This window comes from Panulirus ornatus, chromosome 11 (genome assembly GCF_036320965.1).
Source record: "Panulirus ornatus isolate Po-2019 chromosome 11, ASM3632096v1, whole genome shotgun sequence".
Taxonomy (NCBI): Eukaryota; Metazoa; Arthropoda; class Malacostraca; order Decapoda; family Palinuridae; genus Panulirus; species Panulirus ornatus.
In genome coordinates this window covers 17,270,492-17,290,151 of record NC_092234.1, presented here as the reverse complement: position 1 = coordinate 17,290,151, position 19,660 = coordinate 17,270,492, and the positions used below count along the sequence as shown (strand labels likewise).

Below are 19,660 nucleotides of genomic sequence, written 5' to 3'. Positions count from 1 at the left end.
CATTTAAAAGCTTGTACAAAATAAAGACAGTTCAAGAGATGGGGCCTCATAAGTGCAGAATGCCCTCCCTTTATGGTGTAACTGAATCATTAATACTAAAACATCCTTGGGGACCCACAGAACACATGGCTGGCTATGGCTATACAACAGACCAAACATGAGGCACAACAGACTAGATATAAGGCACAAGAGACAGGCATCAAATGAATCCTAAAGATGGGTAGATGGGCAAGAAATGACCCCTACAGATGCCTGCCAGACAACCCCAACAAGCAGCTACTAGAAAACCCCTACAAAGGGTACCAGATGACATCTACAGATGGATACAAGATGACTGATACAAGCACCAGATAACCCCTGCAGATGGATACTACATGACCCCTACAGTGAGTGAAAGGATGGTGTGACTGACCTGTTGCAGATATAAGGCATGATGAGGCTGGTGTGTGAAAGCATGACACCCTTCGGTCGACCCGTTGTGCCTGAGGACATGAAGATCATGGCCACTGTGGTGCGGGCCTCAGCACCCTGCAGAAAAGGCCAACAACCTCAATAGACACATGTCACAACACACTCAGGTGATGATGTGGAGGGGCAGACATGGAGTGCTATGTCTGAGCTGAAAGAAATCTTTGTTTATCCTTCCCTGTGAGTATGTGTACATATCCATCTATTACTATACATGATTACTATTTGTGTTTTACATTCAAGTTGCACCTTTTCCTATTTTTTTTTTTTTTATTATACTTTGTCGCTGTCTCCCGCGTTTGCGAGGTAGCGCAAGGAAACAGACGAAAGAAATGGCCCAACCCCCCCCATACACATGTATATACATACGTCCACACATGCAAATATACATACCTACACAGCTTTCCATGGTTTACCCCAGACGCTTCACATGCCTTGATTCAATCCACTGACAGCACGTCAACCCCGGTATACCACATCGCTCCAATTCACTCTATTCCTTGCCCTCCTTTCACCCTCCTGCATGTTCAGGCCCCGATCACACAAAATCTTTTTCACTCCATCTTTCCACCTCCAATTTGGTCTCCCTCTTCTCCTCGTTCCCTCCACCTCCGACACATATATCCTCTTGGTCAATCTTTCCTCACTCATTCTCTCCATGTGCCCAAACCACTTCAAAACACCCTCTTCTGCTCTCTCAACCACGCTCTTTTTATTTCCACACATCTCTCTTACCCTTACGTTACTCACTCGATCAAACCACCTCACACCACACATTGTCCTCAAACATCTCATTTCCAGCACATCCATCCTCCTGCGCACAACTCTATCCATAGCCCACGCCTCGCAACCATACAACATTGTTGGAACCACTATTCCTTCAAACATACCCATTTTTGCTTTCCGAGATAATGTTCTCGACTTCCACACATTCTTCAAGGCCCCCAGAATTTTCGCCCCCTCCCCCACCCTATGATCCACTTCCGCTTCCATGGTTCCATCCGCTGCCAGATCCACTCCCAGATATCTAAAACACTTCACTTCCTCCAGTTTTTCTCCATTCAAACTTACCTCCCAATTGACTTGACCCTCAACCCTACTGTACCTAATAACCTTGCTCTTATTCACATTTACTCTTAACTTTCTTCTTCCACACACTTTACCAAACTCAGTCACCAGCTTCTGCAGTTTCTCACATGAATCAGCCACCAGCGCTGTATCATCAGCGAACAACAACTGACTCACTTCCCAAGCTCTCTCATCCACAAGAGACTTCATACTTGCCCCTCTTTCCAAAACTCTTGCATTTACCTCCCTAACAACCCCATCCATAAACAAATTAAACAACCATGGAGACATCACACACCCCTGCCGCAAACCTACATTCACTGAGAACCAATCACTTTCCTCTCTTCCTACACGTATACATGCCTTACATCCTCGATAAAAACTTTTCACTGCTTCTAACAACTTTCCTCCCACACCATATATTCTTAATACCTTCCACAGAGCATCTCTATCAACTCTATCATATGCCTTCTCCAGATCCATAAATGCTACATACAAATCCCTTTGCTTTTCTAAGTATTTCTCACATACATTCTTCAAAGCAAACACCTGATCCACACATCCTCTACCACTTCTGAAACCACACTGCTTTTCCCCAATCTGATGCTCTGTACATGCCTTCACCCTCTCAATCAATACCCTCCCATATAATTTACCAGGAATACTCAACAAACTTATACCTCTGTAATTTGAGCACTCACTCTTATCCCCTTTGCCTTTGTACAATGGCACTACCATCCAAACCTGCTGCCTTGCCGGCTTTCATCTTCCGCAAAGCTTTTACTACCTCTTCTCTGTTTACCAAATCATTTTCCCTAACCCTCTCACTTTGCACACCAGCTCGACCAAAACACCCTATATCTGCCACTCTATCATCAAACACATTCAACAAACCTTCAAAATACTCACTCCATCTCCTTCTCACATCACCACTACTTGTTATCACCTCCCCATTTGCGCCCTTCACTGAAGTTCCCATTTGCTCCCTTGTCTTACGCACTTTATTTACCTCCTTCTAAAACATCTTTTTATTCTCCCTAAAATTTAATGATACTCTCTCACCCCAACTCTCATTTGCCCTTTTTTTCACCTCTTGCACCTTTCTCTTGACCTCCTGTCTCTTTCTTTTATACATCTCCCACTCAATAGCATTTTTTCCCTGCAAAAATCGTCCAAATGCCTCTCTCTTCTCTTTCACTAATACTCTTACTTCTCCATCCCACCACTCACTACCCTTTCTAATCAACCCACCTCCCACTCTTCTCATGCCACAAGCATCTTTTGCGCAATCCATCACTGATTCCCTAAATACATCCCATTCCTCCCCCACTCCCCTTACTTCCATTGTTCTCACCTTTTTCCATTCTGTACTCAGTCTCTCCTGGTACTTCCTCACACAGGTCTCCTTCCCAAGCTCACTTACTCTCACCACCCTCTTCACCCCAACATTCACTCTTCTTTTCTGAAAACCCATAAAAATCTTCACCTTAGCCTCCACAAGATAATGATCAGACATCCCTCCAGTTGCACCTCTCAGCACATTAACATCCAAAAGTCTCTCTTTCGCACGCCTGTCAATTAACACGTAATCCAATAACGCTCTCTGGCCAAAAAAAGTAAGAATACTCTAGCAACCAAAGGGTAAATGAAAATATGGCACTTTTTTAGTGTAATGTGACATTCATTTAGTGTAATGTGACATTCATTTTTTCATTCATTTCAAGCCAGAAGTTTCAGTTTCTAAATTGTTTCTTACATTTTTCATATGTATATATATGTATGTGTGTGTGTGTGTATATGTGCGTATGTATGTGTATGTGTGTGTATGTGTATATGTATATATATATATATGTATATTATCCCTGGGGATAGGGGTGAAAGAATACTTCCCACGTATTCCTCGCGTGTCGTAGAAAGCGACTAGAGGGGATGGGAGCGGGGGGCCAGAAATCCTCCCCTCCTTGTATTAACTTTCTAAAATGGGAAACAGCACCTTTTCCTAAACCTTGAATATATGAATCATGTCTTTTCTCCTATGTATGTACACACACACACACACCCTAGCCTATACCAGTTATCTATACTTTATCTATTCATTTTGCTTTGTTGCTGTCTCCCGCGTTAGCAAGGTAGCGCAAGGAAACAGATGAAAGAATGGCCCAACCCACTAACATACACATGTATATACATACACATCCACACACGCAAATATACATACCTATACATCTCAACGTATACATATATATACACACACAGACATATACATATATACACATGTACATAATTCATACTGTCTGCCCTTATTAATTCCCATTGCCACCCCACCACACATGAAATAACAACCCCCTCCCCCCTCATGTGTGCGAGGTAGCGCTAGGAAAAGACAATAAAGGCCACATTCGTTCACACTCAGTCTCTAGATTTAATGTAATAATGCACCGAAACCACAGCTCCCTTTCCACATCCAGGCCCCACAGAACTTTTCAGGGTTTACCCCAGATGCTTCACATGCCCTGGTTCAATCCACTGACAGCACGTCGACCCCAGTATACCACATCGTTCCAATTCACTCTATTCCTTGCACGCCTTTCACCCTCCTGCATGTTCAGGCCCCGATCACTCAAAATCTTTTTCACTCCATCCTTCCACCTCCAATTTGGTCTCCCACTTCTCCTCGTTCCCTCCACCTCTGACACATATATCCGCTTTGACAATCTCTCCTCACTAATTCTCTCCATGTGACCAAACCATTTCAAAACACCCTCTTCTGCTCTCTCAACCACACTCTTTTTATTACCGCACATCTCTCATACCCTATAATTACTTACTCGATCAAACCACCTCACACCACATAATGTCCTCAAACATCTCATTTCCAGCACATCTACCCTCCTGCGCACAACTCTATCCATAGCCCATGCCTCGCAACCATATAACATTGTTGGAACCACTATTCCTTCAAACATACCCATTTTTGCTTTCCGAGATAAAGTTCTCGACTTCCACACATTCTTCAACGCTCCCAGAATTTTCGCCCCCTCCCCCACCCTATGACTCACTTCCGCTTCCATGGTTCCATCCGCTGCCAAATCAACTCCCAGATATCTAAAACACTTCACTTCCTCCAGTTTTTCTCCATTCAAACTTACCTCCCAATTGACTTGACCCTCAACCCTACTGTACCTAATAACCTTGCTCTTATTCACATTTACTCTCAACTTTCTTTTTTCACACACTTTACCAAACTCAGTCACCAGCTTCTGCAGTTTCTCACATGAATCAGCCACCAGCGCCGTATCATCAGCGAACAACAACTGACTCACTTCCCAAGCTCTCTCATCTACAACAGACTGCATACTTGCCCCCTTTCCAAAACTCTTGCATTCACCTCCCTAACAACCCCATCCATAAACAAATTAAACAACCATGGAGACATCACACACCCCTGCCGCAAACCTACATTAACTGAGAACCAATCACTTTCCTCTCTTCCTACACGTACACATGCCTTACATCCTCGATAAAAACTTTTCACTGCTTCTAACAACTTGCCTCCCACACCATATATTCTTAATACCTTCCACAGAGCATCTCTATCAACTCTATCATATGCCTTCTCCAGATCCATAAATGCTACATACAAATCCATCTCCTTTTCTAAGTATTTCTCACATACATTCTTCAAAGCAAACACCTGATCCACACATCCTCTACCACTTCTGAAGCCACACTGCTCTTCCCCAATCTGATGCTCTGTACATGCCTTCACCCTCTCAATCAATACCCTCCCATATAATTTACCAGGAATACTCAACAAACTTATACTTCTGTAATTTGAGCACTCACCTTTGTCCCCTTTGCCTTTGTACAATGGCACTATGCAAGCATTCTGCCAATCCTCAGGCACCTCACCATGAATTATACATACATTAAATAACCTTACCAACCAGTCAACAATACAGTCACCCCCTTTTTTAATAAATTCCACTGCAATACCATCCAAACACACTGCCTTGCCGGCTTTCATCTTCCGCAAAGCTTTTACAACTTCTTCTCTGTTTACCAAATCATTTTCCCTAACCCTCTCACTTTGCACACCATCTCAACCAAAACACCTTATATCTGCCACTCTATCATCAAACACATTCAACAAATCTTCAAAATACTCACTCCATCTCCTTCTCACATCACCACTACTTGTTATCACCTCCCCATTAGACCCCTTCACTGAAGTTCCCATTTGTTCCCTTGTCTTACACACTTTATTTACCTCCTTCCAAAACATCTTTTTATTCTCGCTGAAATTTAATGATACTCTCTCACCCCAACTCTCATTTGCCCTCTTTTTCACCTCTTGCACCTTTCTCTTGACCTCCTGCCTCTTTCTTTTATACATCTCCCAGTCATTTGCATTATTTCCCTGCAAAAATCGTCCAAATGCCTCTCTCTTCTCTTTCACTAATAATCTTACTTCTTCATCCCATCACTCACTACCCTTTCTAATCTGCCCACCTCCCACGCTTCTCATGCCACAAGCATCTTTTGCGCAAGCCATCACTGCTTCCCTATATACATCCAATTCCTCCCCCACTCCCCTTACCTCCTTTGTTCTCACCTTTTTCCATTCTGTACTCAGTCTCTCCTGGTACTTCCTCACACATGTCTCCTTCCCAAGCTCACTTACTCTCACCACTCTCTTCACCCCAACATTCTCTCTTCTTTTTTGAAAACCTCTACAAATCTTCACCTTCGCCTCCACAAGATAATGAGTGAAACGAAGCTCAAGGGTAAAGGGGAAGAGTGGTTTGGGAATGTCTTGGGAGTAAAGTCAGGGGTTAGTGAGAGGACAAGAGCAAGGGAAGGAGTAGCTCTACTCCTGAAACAGGAATGGTGGGAGTATGTGATACAGTGTAAGAAAGTAAACTCTAGATTGATATGGGTAAAACTGAAAGTTGATGGAGAGATGGGTGATTATTGGTGCATATGCAGCTGGGCATGAGAAGAAAGATCATGAGAGGCAAGTGTTTTGGGAGCAGCTGAGTGAGTGTGTTAGTAGTTTTGATGCACGAGACCGGGTTATAGTGATGGGTGATTTAAATGCAAAGGTGAGTAATGTGGCAGTTGAGGGAATAATTGGTATACATGGGGTGTTCAGTGTTGTAAATGGAAATGGTGAAGAGCATGTATATTTATGTGCTGAAAAAGGACTGGTGACTGGGAATACCTGGTTTAAAAAGAGGGATATACATAAGTATACGTATGCAAATAGGAGAGATGGCCAGAGAGCGTTATTGGATTACGTGTTAATTGATAAGTGCGCGAAAGAGAGACTTTTGGATGTTAATGTGCTGAGAGGTGCAACTGGAGGGATGTCTGATCATTATCTTGTGGATACCAGTTATGTACACAAAAAAAGAATAAAGGATTTTCCCAGAGTCTGAAGGTGGTCATTTTCCACTTCTTATTATCTTATCATCCACTTTTTATCTACCTAGCAATTGAGTCTCCTTCGCTCAAAAATTTTATAATCTATTTTTTCACCAATTAAGTACTTTTCTTGCAGCACTTTATCTTTTCCTTAATCAATTTCAAATACAAAGAAAAACTTGTAATTGAGGATGTGACAATTTTTGGCAAAAAGAAAAAAATTACTTTATCACACAAACACACACAAATAAATCATGCAAGAGTCACATTATAACCACCAGTGAAAAAAATATTGAACACTTTCAGATGTTGATGGTAATTCTATGACCTAACATCTAATATCATTGGCATCCTGTCTGTTTTGGTCTACATTTCCTTCAGCTATAAATCTAACCCTGTGACATTCTTCTATATAAACTTAAAAGTTTTAGAGGCGTATGGATTTACTTTCAAGTTATTTAGCTGAGTCGCTGAGTACCATCTCTATAAATGTCTGATTATTTTACTATCATTTCATCCAAGTAATTCATAAATCAAATGTGGTAGCTCACTTTCAAGTTATCTGGCCAGATAATGGCAACAAGTTTTCTTTAACTCACAGCCCAGTACCATCTGTCACCTATGATGATCACCACGGGGAATTCTTATATTAGATCAGGCCTGCTAAGGCTGGTTAAGTAAGTTATGGTCGGTAAGGTATGATAAAGTTTGTTATGCAGGGTAAGATTGGTTAAGTCTAGTAAAGTTGTTTATTTTGGGTAAGGTCGATTAGGTCAAGTAAAGCTGGTATAGTTAGGTACGGAAAGGTAAGAATGATAAGGTTAGATTACATTAGGTAAGGTTGATTAGACTAAGTAAAGTAAGGTTAGGCAACTACATTTGGTTAGCAGAAATGACTGTAGTAGTAGCCTAAGGTCATAATTTCATTTCCATGGAAGAACAGCACAGTAAAGCAGAGGGCATCTCCCCACCTAAAAAAAAACTTTGCTGTAACAGATAGTGGGCAAAATGCTGAGACAGAACAACATATAGTAATGATGTAACACAATGTCATGAAAACTTTAAGGGGTGTAAACAGGAAAAGTTCCTTACTCTGCAGAGTGCATCTCTGAGGATGATGCTCATATATAAGAAAAAGATGACTCTTTAAACAGTAAATTTGAATTTGCTTTTCCTTTTTTAATCAGGCCTATTTATTAACAATAAATATCACTATGTATTTTGTCATAATCTTAAGACACAAAGTCTTTGTGTTAGTAACAGCTGGTGGTAATTTATTCCAATGTCCAACAACTATGTGGCTGAAAAGCAGGAAAGAAAAAATGTTGCCCACATTGTCATTACATTTCTTTCCTTTTAGTTTCAGTGACATCATTATTATTCTAATACAAATTAATCTCAAAGTACTTACTTTTAACAGAATAACTTTGTTTCCAAATCTTTCTTCAAAAGGCTCATTTCTGAGCGAAAGAATTATTTTTGCTTTCCTTTCTGAAATCATGTTGTTCTTGTCACTGATCAAGTTTCGTGACCAAAAATGAACATTCCAAATGAGGTATGACCAGGGTGCTGCAATGTTGTGATGGATGTCTATGAGTTAATATTTCTATGAGTGAAATTTAGATTTGTCTTGGCTTTATCATCTGCTCTCAAAGTACTTACCTTTAACGGAATAACTTTGTTTCCAAATCTTTCTTCAAAAGGCTCATTTCTGAGCGAAAGAATTATTTTTGCTTTCCTTTCTGAAATCATGTTGTTCTTGTCACTGATCAAGTTTCGTGACCAAAAATGAACATTCCAAATGAGGTATGACCAGGGTGCTGCAATGTTGTGATGGATGTCTATGAGTTAAAATTTCTATGAGTGAAATTTAGATTTGTCTTGGCTTTATCATCTGCTCTCAAAGTACTTACCTTTAATGGAATAACTTTGTTTCCAAATCTTTCTTCAAAAGGCTCATTTCTGAGCGAAAAAATTATTTTTGCTTTCCTTTCTGAAATCATGTTGTTCTTGTCACTGATCAAGTTTTGTGACCAAAAATGAACATTCCAAATAAGGTATGACTAGGGTGCTGCAATGTTGTGATGGATGTCTATGAGTTAATATTTCTATGTGTGAAATTTAGATTTGTCTTGGCTGTATTATCAGCTCCCAGGCATTGGATGTCATAGTCTGTCATTATCAATAATCATATCAAAGTACTTTTGCTTTTCTTTTATAATGGAGTGTCTCCTCTTTTCTGAAAAACCCCTATCACAAGAAAGTGATCAAACTTTCCACCAGCTGCCCCTCTCAACAATTTAACATCCCAAAGTCTCTCTTTTACATGCCTTTCAATAAATTCTAGCACCAAAATGTCTGTTTACCACATCTCAATTCTTCATCATTCTGTCGAAACCACTTTAATGAGGAGATATTTCTTAACTCTTATGAAAATTCTGAAATTCTACTGTTGTGTCCTGTCTCCAGATCAGTAATATAAATAAATGAAAGTACTGTATAATTCTAGGACAGAACCTTGTGGTAATCTTGTATGGTATTCTTTCAAAGGCCTGTTTAATGTTTGAAATCTGAGGGTACTAGAATCCCAATTATTATATACAAAGAAATCAGATTTATTGAACATAACCTTTACTGTAATTTAGAAGCAATGTTGATAATCAGTAATGAGTTTATTTTGAAAATTTAATGATTTTATCCCTATTTTCAAGGAAACAGATGAAAGAAATGGCCCAACCCACCCCCATACACATGTATATACATACGTCCACACACACAAATATACATACCTACACAGCTTTCCATGGTTTACCCCAGACGCTTCACATGCCTTGATTCAATCCACTGACAGCACGTCAACCCCGGTATACCACATCGCTCCAATTCACTCTATTCCTTGCCCTCCTTTCACCCTCCTGCATGCTCAGGCCCTGATCACACAAAATCTTTTTCACTCCATCTTTCCACCTCCAATTTGGTCTCCCTCTTCTCCTCGTTCCCTCCACCTCCGACACATATATTCTCTTGGTCAATCTTTCCTCACTCATTCTCTCCATGTGCCCGAACCATTTCAAAACACCCTCTTCTGCTCTCTAAACCACGCTCTTTTTATTTCCACACATCTCTCTTACCCTTACGTTACTTACTCGATCAAACCACCTCACACCACATAATGTCCTCAAACATCTCATTTCCAGCACATCCATCCTCCTGCGCACAACTCTATCCATAGCCCACGCCTCACAACCATACAACATTGTTGGAACCACTATTCCTTCAAACATACTCATTTTTGCTTTCCGAGATAATGTTCTCGACTTCCACACATTCTTCAAGGCTCCCAGAATTTTTGCCCCCTCCCCCACCCTATGATCCACTTCCGCTTCCATGGTTCCATCCGCTGCCAGATCCACTCCCAGATATCTAAAACACTTCACTTCCTCCAGTTTTTCTCCATTCAAACTCACCTCCCAATTGACTTGACCCTCAACTCCACTGTACCTAATAACCTTGCTCTTATTCACATTTACTCTTAACTTTCTTCTTTCACACACTTTACCAAACTCAGTCACCAGCTTCTGCAGTTTCTCACATGAATCAGCCACCAGCGCTTTATCATCAGCGAAAAACAACTGACTCACTTCCCAAGCTCTCTCATCCCCAACAGACTTCATACTTGCCCCTCTCTCCAAAACTCTTGCATTCACCTCCCTAACAACCCCATCCATAAACAAATTAAACAACCATGGAGACATCACACACCCCTGCCGCAAACCTACATTCACTTAGAACCAATCACTTTCCTCTCTTCCTACACGTACACATGCCTTACATCCTCGATAAAAACTTTTCACTGCTTCTAACAACTTGCCTCCCACACCATATATTCTTAATATCTTCCACAGAGCATCTCTATCAACTCTATCATATGCCTTCTCCAGATCCATAAATGCTACATACAAATCCATTTGCTTTTCTAAGTATTTCTCACATACATTCTTCAAAGCAAACACCTGATCCACACATCCTCTACCACTTCTGAAACCACACTGCTCTTCCCCAATCTGATGCTCTGTACATGCCTTCACCCTCTCAATCAATATCCTCCCATATAACTTACCAGGAATACTCAACAAACTTATACCTCTGTAATTTGAGCACTCACTCTTATCCCCTTTGCTTTTGTACAATGGCACTATGCAAGCATTCTGCCAATCCTCAGGCACCTCACCATGAGTCATACATACATTAAATAACCTTACCAACCAGTCAACAATACAGTCACCCCCTTTTTTAATAAATTCCACTGCAATACCATCCAAACCTGCTGCCTTGCCGGCTTTCATCTTCCGCAAAGCTTTTACTACCTCTTCTCTGTTTACCAAATCATTTTCCCTAACCCTCTCACTTTGCACACCACCTCGACCAAAACACCCTATATCTGGGAGAGATATCATGATCATATACCTTATTCTGTTTGACTTTTTCTAGATACATATGTTTTTCAGAGCAACAAATATTTCATGTCTTATTTTTCATTTTGTGTATATATTATATGATTTGTAAGGTGAGGTAAGGCTGCTTAGGTCAAGTAAGATGGACTGGTTAGGTTGGGTAAGCTAAGGCTGGTTAGGTCAGGTAAGGTATGGCAAGGCTGGTTAAGGCAGGTACAAATATGATTGATCAGGATTCTTCAAAGCAAACACCTGGTCCGCACATCCTCTACCACTTCTGAAACCACACTGCTCCTCCCCAATCGGATGCTCTGTACATGCTTAAATCCTCTCAATCAATAACCTCCTGTACAACTTACCATGTTTACTCAACAAACTTATGTCTCTGCAGACTGGACACTCACCTTTATCCCCTTTCCCTTTGTACAATGGCACTATACACACATTCCACCAATCCTAAGGCATTTTACCATGATCCATACATACAATGAATGTCCTTACCAACCTATCAACATCACAGTTACCCCCTTTCTTGATAAATTCAACTGCAATACCATCCAATCCCGCCACCTTGGCGGATTTCATTTTCTGCAAGGCTTTCACCACTTCTCTCTTTGCCAAACAACTTTCCCAAATGCTCTCACTCTGCACACTACCCCCAACAAAACCACCCTAAATCTGCCACTCTATCATCAAACACATTCAACAATCCTTCAAAACACTTTTCATCTCCCTTGTCTTTTGCATACTATTTACTGCCTTCCAAAACATCTTTTTATTCTCCCTAAAGTGTAATGATATTCTCTCACCCCAACTCTAATTTGCCCTCTTTTTCAACCCTTCACCTTCCTCTTGACCTACTGCCACTTTCTCTTATACATCTCCCAGTCATTTGGACTCCTTCCCTGGAAGTACTATCCAAACACCTCTCTTTTCTCTTTCACTAACAACTTTACTTCTTCGTCCCACCACTCACTACCTTTTCTAATCTGCCCACTTTTCTCATACCATATGCATCTCTTGCACATGCCATCAATGCTTCCCTAAATACATCCCATTCCTCATCTACTCCAATCACTTCATTTGCTCTCACCTTCTGCCATTCTACACTCAAATCTTTCATGGTAATTCTTTGCACAAGTCTCCTTTCCAAGCTCACTTACTCGAACCACTCTCTTCCCCCCAACATTGTCTCCTATTTTTTGAAAACCTCTACAAATCTTCACCTTCGCCTCCACAAGATAGTGATCAGACTTCCTACCAGCTGCCCCTCTCAACAAATTAACATACCAAATTCTCTCTTTTACACATCTACCAATAAATACAATGATCTCTCCTACTTGCATACATATACTCTTTTAAAACCAGATATTCCCAATCACCCATATTTTTTTAGCAAACGAATCCACAAGGTTTTCACCATTTTCATTCACAGCACTGAATAGCCCATGTACACCATTCATACCCTAAACTGCCACATCACTCACCTTCGCATTCAAATCAGCAATCACTAATACCCGGTCTCCTGCACCAAAACTGTTGACACACTCACTAAGCTGCTTCTAAAACACTTGTCTCTCACAATTTTTCTTCCCATAACCAGGTGCATAAGCACCAATAATTACCAATCTCTCTCCATCCACTTTCAGTTTTACCTAAAACAATCTGGAATTTACTTCCTTACAATCTTATGACATACTCCCACAACTGCTTTAGGAGCAATGCTATTCCTTCCTTGGCTCTTGTCCTCTCAGCAACCCCAAACTTTAACTCTTAAGACATTTCCGAACCACTTTTTCCCTTCGCCCTTGAACTTCGTTTCATTCAGAGCCAGAACATCCAGGTTTCTTTCCTCAAACATACCACCTATCTATCCTTTCTTCTCATCTTGGATACATCCACACACATTCAGACACCCTAGTCTAAGCCTCCGAGGAGGATGAGCACTCCCAGCTTGACCCCTATTTCCTCGTTCAGAAAATGAAATACGGGTTTCCAGCCCCGACTCCCGCCCCTTTAGTTGCATTCTTCGACATGCGGGAATACGGAGGTAGAATTTGTTCTCCTCTATCTTAAAGGTATTATATATATATATATATATATATATATTTTTTTATTTATCAAAAGGTAAGTGCGTAAGACAAGGGAGCAAATGGGAACTTCAGTAAAGGGCACAAATGGGGAGATGATAACAAGTAATGGTGATGTGAGGAGATGGAGTGAGTATTTTGAAGGTTTGTTGAATGTGTTTGATGATAGAGTGGCAGATAAAGGGTGTTTTGGTCAAGGTGGTGTGCAAAGTGAGAGGGCTAGGGAAAATGATTTAGTAAACAGAGAAGAGGTAGTAAAAGCTTTGCGGAAGATGAAAGCCAGCAAGGCAGCAGGTTTGGATGGTATTGCAGTGGAATTTATTAAAAAAGGGGGTGACTGTATTACTGATTAGTTGGTAAGGTTATTTAATGTATGTATGACTCATGGTGAGGTGCCTGAGGATTGGCGGAATGCTTGCATAGTGCCATTGTACAAAGGCAAAGGGGATAAGAGTGAGTGCTCAAATTACAGAAGTATAAGTTTGTTGAGTATTCCTGGTAAATTATATGGGAGGGTATTGATTGAGAGGGTAAAGGCATGTACAGAGCATCAGATTGGGGAAGAGCAGTGTGGTTTCAGAAGTGGTAGAGGATGTGTGGATCAGGTGTTTGCTTTGAAGAATGTATGTGAGAAATACTTAGAAAAGCAAATGGATTTGTATGTAGCATTTATGGATCTGGAGAAGGCATATGATAGAGTTGATAGAGATGCTCTGTGGAAGGTATTAAGAATATATGGTGTGGGAGGCAAGTTGTTAGAAGCAGTGAAAAGTTTTTATCGAGGATGTAAGGCATGTGTACGTGTAGGAAGAGAGGAAAGTGATTGGTTCTAAGTGAATGTAGGTTTGCGGCAGGGGTGTGTGATGTCTCCATGGTTGTTTAATTTGTTTATGGGTGGGGTTGTTAGGGAGATGAATGCAAGAGTTTTGGAAAGAGGGGCAAGTATGAAGTCTGTTGGGGATGAGAGAGCTTGGGAAGTGAGTCAGTTGTTGTTCGCTGATGATACAGCGCTGGTGGCTGATTCATGTGAGAAACTGCAGAAGCTGGTGACTGAGTTTGGTAAAGTGTGTGAAAGAAGAAAGTTAAGAGTAAATGTGAATAAGAGCAAGGTTATTAGGTACAGTAGGGTAGAGGGTCAAGTCAATTGGGAGGTAAGTTTGAATGGAGAAAAACTGGAGGAAGTAAAGTGTTTTAGATATCTGGGAGTGGATCTGGCAGCAGATGGAACCATGGAAGCGGAAGTGGATCATAGGGTGGGGGAGGGGGCGAAAATTTTGGGAGCCTTGAAGAATGTGTGGAAGTCGAGAACATTATTTCGGAAAGGAAAAATGGGTATGTTTGAAGGAATAGTGGTTCCAACAATGTTGTATGGTTGCGAGGCGTGGGCTATGGATAGAGTTGTGCGCAGGAGGATGGATGTGCTGGAAATGAGATGTTTGAGGACAATGTGTGGTGTGAGGTGGTTTGATCGAGTAAGTAACGTAAGGGTAAGAGAGATGTGTGGAAATAAAAAGAGCGTGGTTGAGAGAGCAGAAGAGGGTGTTTTGAAATGGTTTGGGCACATGGAGAGAATGAGTGAGGAAAGATTGACCAAGAGGATATATGTGTCGGAGGTGGAGGGAACGAGGAGAAGTGGGAGGCCAAAGTGGAGGTAGAAAGATGGAGTGAAAAAGATTTTGTGTGATCAGGGCCTGAACATGCAGGAGGGTGAAAGGAGGGCAAGGAATAGAGTGAATTGGATCGATGTGGTATACCGGGGTTGACGTGCTGTCAGTGGATTGAATCAGGGCATGTGAAGCGTCTGGGGTAAACCATGGAAAGCTGTGTAGGTATGTATATTTGCGTGTGTGGACGTATGTATATACATGTGTATGGGGGTGGGTTGGGCCATTTCTTTCGTCTGTTTCCTTGCGCTACGTCGCAAACGCGGGAGACAGCGAGAAAGCAAAAAAAAAAAAGAAAAAAAAAAAAATATATATATATATAGTTGCTGAGAGGTGCAACTGGAGGGATGTCTGATCATTATCTTGTGGAGGCTAAGGTGAAGATTTGTATGGGTTTTCAGAAAAGAAGAGTGAATGTTGGGGTGAAGAGGGTGGTGAGAGTAAGTGAGCTTGGGAAGGAGACCTGTGTGAAGAAGTACCAGGAGAGACTGAGTACAGAATGGAAAAAGGTGAGAACAATGGAAGTAAGGGGAGTGGGGGAGGAATGGGATGTATTTAGGAAATCAGTGATGGATTGCGCAAAAGATGCTTGTGGCATGAGAAGAGTGGGAGGTGGGTTGATTAGAAAGGGTAGTGAGTGGTGGGATGAAGAAGTAAGAGTATTAGTGAAAGAGAAGAGAGAGGCATCTGGACGATTTTTGCAGGGAAAAAATGCAATTGAGTGGGAGATGTATAAAAGAAAGAGACAGGAGGTCAAGAGAAAGGTGCAAGAGGTGAAAAAAAGGGCAAATGAGAGTTGGGGTGAGAGAGTATCATTAAATTTTAGGGAGAATAAAAAGATGTTCTGGAAGGAGGTAAATAAAGTGCGTAAGACAAGGGAGCAAATGGGAACTTCAGTGAAGGGCGCAAATGGGGAGGTGATAACAAGTAGTGGTGATGTGAGAAGGAGATGGAGTGAGTATTTTGAAGGTTTGTTGAATGTGTTTGATGATAGAGTGGCAGATATAGGGTGTTTTGGTCGAGGTGGTGTGCAAAGTGAGAGGGTTAGGGAAAATGATTTGGTAAACAGAGAAGAGGTAGTGAAAGCTTTGCGGAAGATGAAAGCCGGCAAGGCAGCAGGTTTGGATGGTATTGCAGTGGAATTTATTAAAAAAGGGGGTGACTGTATTGTTGACTGGTTGGTAAGGTTATTTAATGTATGTATGACTCATGGTGAGGTGCCTGAGGATTGGCGGAATGCGTGCATAGTGCCATTGTACAAAGGCAAAGGGGATAAGAGTGAGTGCTCAAATTACAGAGGTATAAGTTTGTTGAGTATTCCTGGTAAATTATATGGTAGGATATTGATTGAGAGGGTGAAGGCATGTACAGAGCATCAGATTGGGGAAGAGCAGTGTGGTTTCAGAAGTGGTAGAGGATGTGTGGATCAGGTGTTTGCTTTGAAGAATGTATGTGAGAAATACTTAGAAAAGCAAATGGATTTGTATGTAGCATTTATGGATCTGGAGAAGGCATATGATAGAGTTGATAGAGATGCTCTGTGGAAGGTATTAAGAATATATGGTGTGGGAGGAAAGTTGTTAGAAGCAGTGAAAAGTTTTTATCGAGGATGTAAGGCATGTGTACGTGTAGGAAGAGAGGAAAGTGAATGGTTCTCAGTGAATGTAGGTTTGCGGCAGGGGTGTGTGATGTCTCCATGGTTGTTTAATTTGTTTATGGATGGGGTTGTTAGGGAGGTAAATGCAAGAGTTTTGGAAAGAGGAGCAAGTATGAAGTCTGTTGGGGATGAGAGAGCTTGGGAAGTGAGTCAGTTGTTGTTCGCTGATGATACAGCGCTGGTGGCTGATTCATGTGAGAAACTGCAGAAGCTGGTGACTGAGTTTGGTAAAGTGTGTGGAAGAAGAAAGTTAAGAGTAAATGTGAATAAGAGCAAGGTTATTAGGTACAGTAGGGTTGAGGGTCAAGTCAATTGGGAGGTGAGTTTGAATGGAGAAAAACTGGAGGAAGTGAAGTGTTTTAGATATCTGGGAGTGGATCTGGCAGCGGATGGAACCATGGAAGCGGAAGTGGATCATAGGGTGGGGGAGGGGGCGAAAATTCTGGGGGCCTTGAAGAATGTGTGGAAGTCGAGAACATTATCTCGGAAAGCAAAAATGGGTATGTTTGAAGGAATAGTGGTTCCAACAATGTTGTATGGTTGCAAGGCGTGGGCTATGGATAGAGTTGTGCGCAGGAGGATGGATGTGCTGGAAATGAGATGTTTGAGGACAATGTGTGGTGTGAGGTGGTTTGATCGAGTAAGTAATGTTAGGGTAAGAGAGATGTGTGGAAATAAAAAGAGCGTGGTTGAGAGAGCAGAAGAGGGTGTTTTGAAGTGGTTTGGGCACATGGAGAGAATGAGTGAGGAAAGATTGACCAAGAGGATATATGTGTCGGAGGTGGAGGGAACGAGGAGAAGAGGGAGACCAAATTGGAGGTGGAAAGATGGAGTGAAAAAGATTTTGTGTGATCGGGGCCTGAACATGCAGGAGGGTGAAAGGAGGGCAAGGAATAGAGTGAATTGGAGCGATGTGGTATACCGGGGTTGACGTGCTGTCAGTGGATTGAATCAAGGCATGTGAAGCGTCTGGGGTAAACCATGGAAAGCTGTGTAGGTATGTATATTTGCGTGTGTGGACGTATGTATATACATGTGTATGGGGGGGAGGTTGGGCCATTTCTTTCGTCTGTTTCCTTGCGCTACCTCGCAAACGCGGGAGACAGCGACAAAGTATAATAATAATAAAAAAAAAAATATATATATATATATATATATATATATATATATATATATATATATATATATTCTTTCTTTCATACTATTCGCCATTTCCCGCATTAGCGAGGTAGCGTTAAGAACAGAGGACTGGGCCATTGAGGGAATATCCTCACCTGGCCCCCTTCTCTGTTCCTTCTTTTGGAAAATTAAAAAAAATTGAGAGGGGGGGATTTCCAGCCCCCTACTCCCTCCCCTTTTAGTCGCCTTCTACGACACGCAGGGAATACGTGGGAAGTATTCTTTCTCCCCTATCCCCAGGGATAATATATATATATATATATATATATATATATATATATATATATATATATATATATATATATATATATTCAAAATGGCATCCATGTGACTTTCACGCGTGTGTAGTGTGCTAAAAAGGATAGAACATTTAAAAAAAAAAAAGGCCCTACAGACACTGAAGATTCCATTGCTTTCCCAAAGAAGCGCTTCATCTGGGACGCGTCCGTCCGAGCTGGAGCGGTGACGCGGTGTATTTGTGTATTTGGCAAGGGGCCCAGCTGCGACGCCACACCTGTCCAAGACAACAACACCTGTGCACCACAACAGCTGCAAGGGACAGGACATACGTGAAGTTGCCATCTCTACCCTGTAATGACTACCGGGACTGTTGGCAGTACACAGACCCACTGCTAGAGTGCCGGGCGGGCCAGTGCACGTGCGCCCCGCCCTTTTCCTGGATCTACCACTATGAAGCCGCTAGCATCTGGACTGCCAAGTATGTCTTCCAGTGCGGCACCTGTGGTTCCACTGCGTGAGACCGGTGGAAGGTTCACGCTGGGGAAACTGAAGAAGGGACAGCCAGGCACTGACGGAAAGTCAGCCAAAAGCACCGAAGAAGTGTCAGCCAGGGACTGACGAAGGGGCTGCAAGGGACCAGTGGATGGCCAACTAGAACCAGCCTTGATGGATAGGGCAGAAAGTTCCTTCTAGTGGCTCTGCCACAGATGTGAAGCTGCAGTGAATGGATACCACATGAACATTTCAAAAGCAAATACACAATTGGACATCATCTACCTGCTGTTATTAATGACATTGAAGCAGACAAGATGAGTGAGATGGCTACTGCTTGTGAATCGCCTCCAAAGAGCAGTCCTTAAGTTTGACGATGACTCAGAATTTCCTCCAGTGTAAACAGTGCAGTTAGTAACTCTGGGACTTCCCCATAACAGAACATTTCTTCATGTCAGGTTTTGTGGGTTGAGAAGGCAGCTTATATTCAAATTATTGTTGCAAAACTATCTCAATAAATATCATCCAGATCTTTGTGATGAATGTTAAATATTGCAAGTGTAATGAGAGATTTTAACTATGTATAATGTTTCTTGTACATTAGCATATTACTGGGAAGATGTGCTGAAGATGAAGCAAGATAAAGTTCAGTAATTTCACGAGAATCAGTCTCTCCTGGTTGTCTTAGTTTTTGATGCTTAACATCTGGTTAAGTAAGGCATTTACATAATATGTTTTAATTTCATGAAAGTATTTTCATTTTTTCAGTAATTTAAGAATATTTTTTATGTTACACATGAATTGATGTATATGACTGTGTATATATATATATATGTGTATGTGTGTGTATATGTATGTATGTATGTATGTATGTATGTATGTATGTATGTATGTATAATATATATATATATATATATATAT

The 19,660-nt window shown here is 41.4% G+C and overlaps 1 protein-coding gene across 1 annotated transcript in view; it reads right to left on the bottom strand.

The window, feature by feature from the left end:
• Positions 1 to 366: 366 nt before the first annotated feature.
• The window catches only part of LOC139751340 (uncharacterized), a 47,980-nt gene continuing 28,686 nt past the window's right edge, over positions 367 to 19,660 (bottom strand). The window contains exon 5 of the mRNA XM_071666694.1: positions 367 to 528. Within this exon, the coding sequence (XP_071522795.1) occupies positions 382 to 528 (147 nt within the window). The 3' untranslated portion in view covers positions 367 to 381. The remainder of the gene's footprint in view (positions 529 to 19,660) is intronic.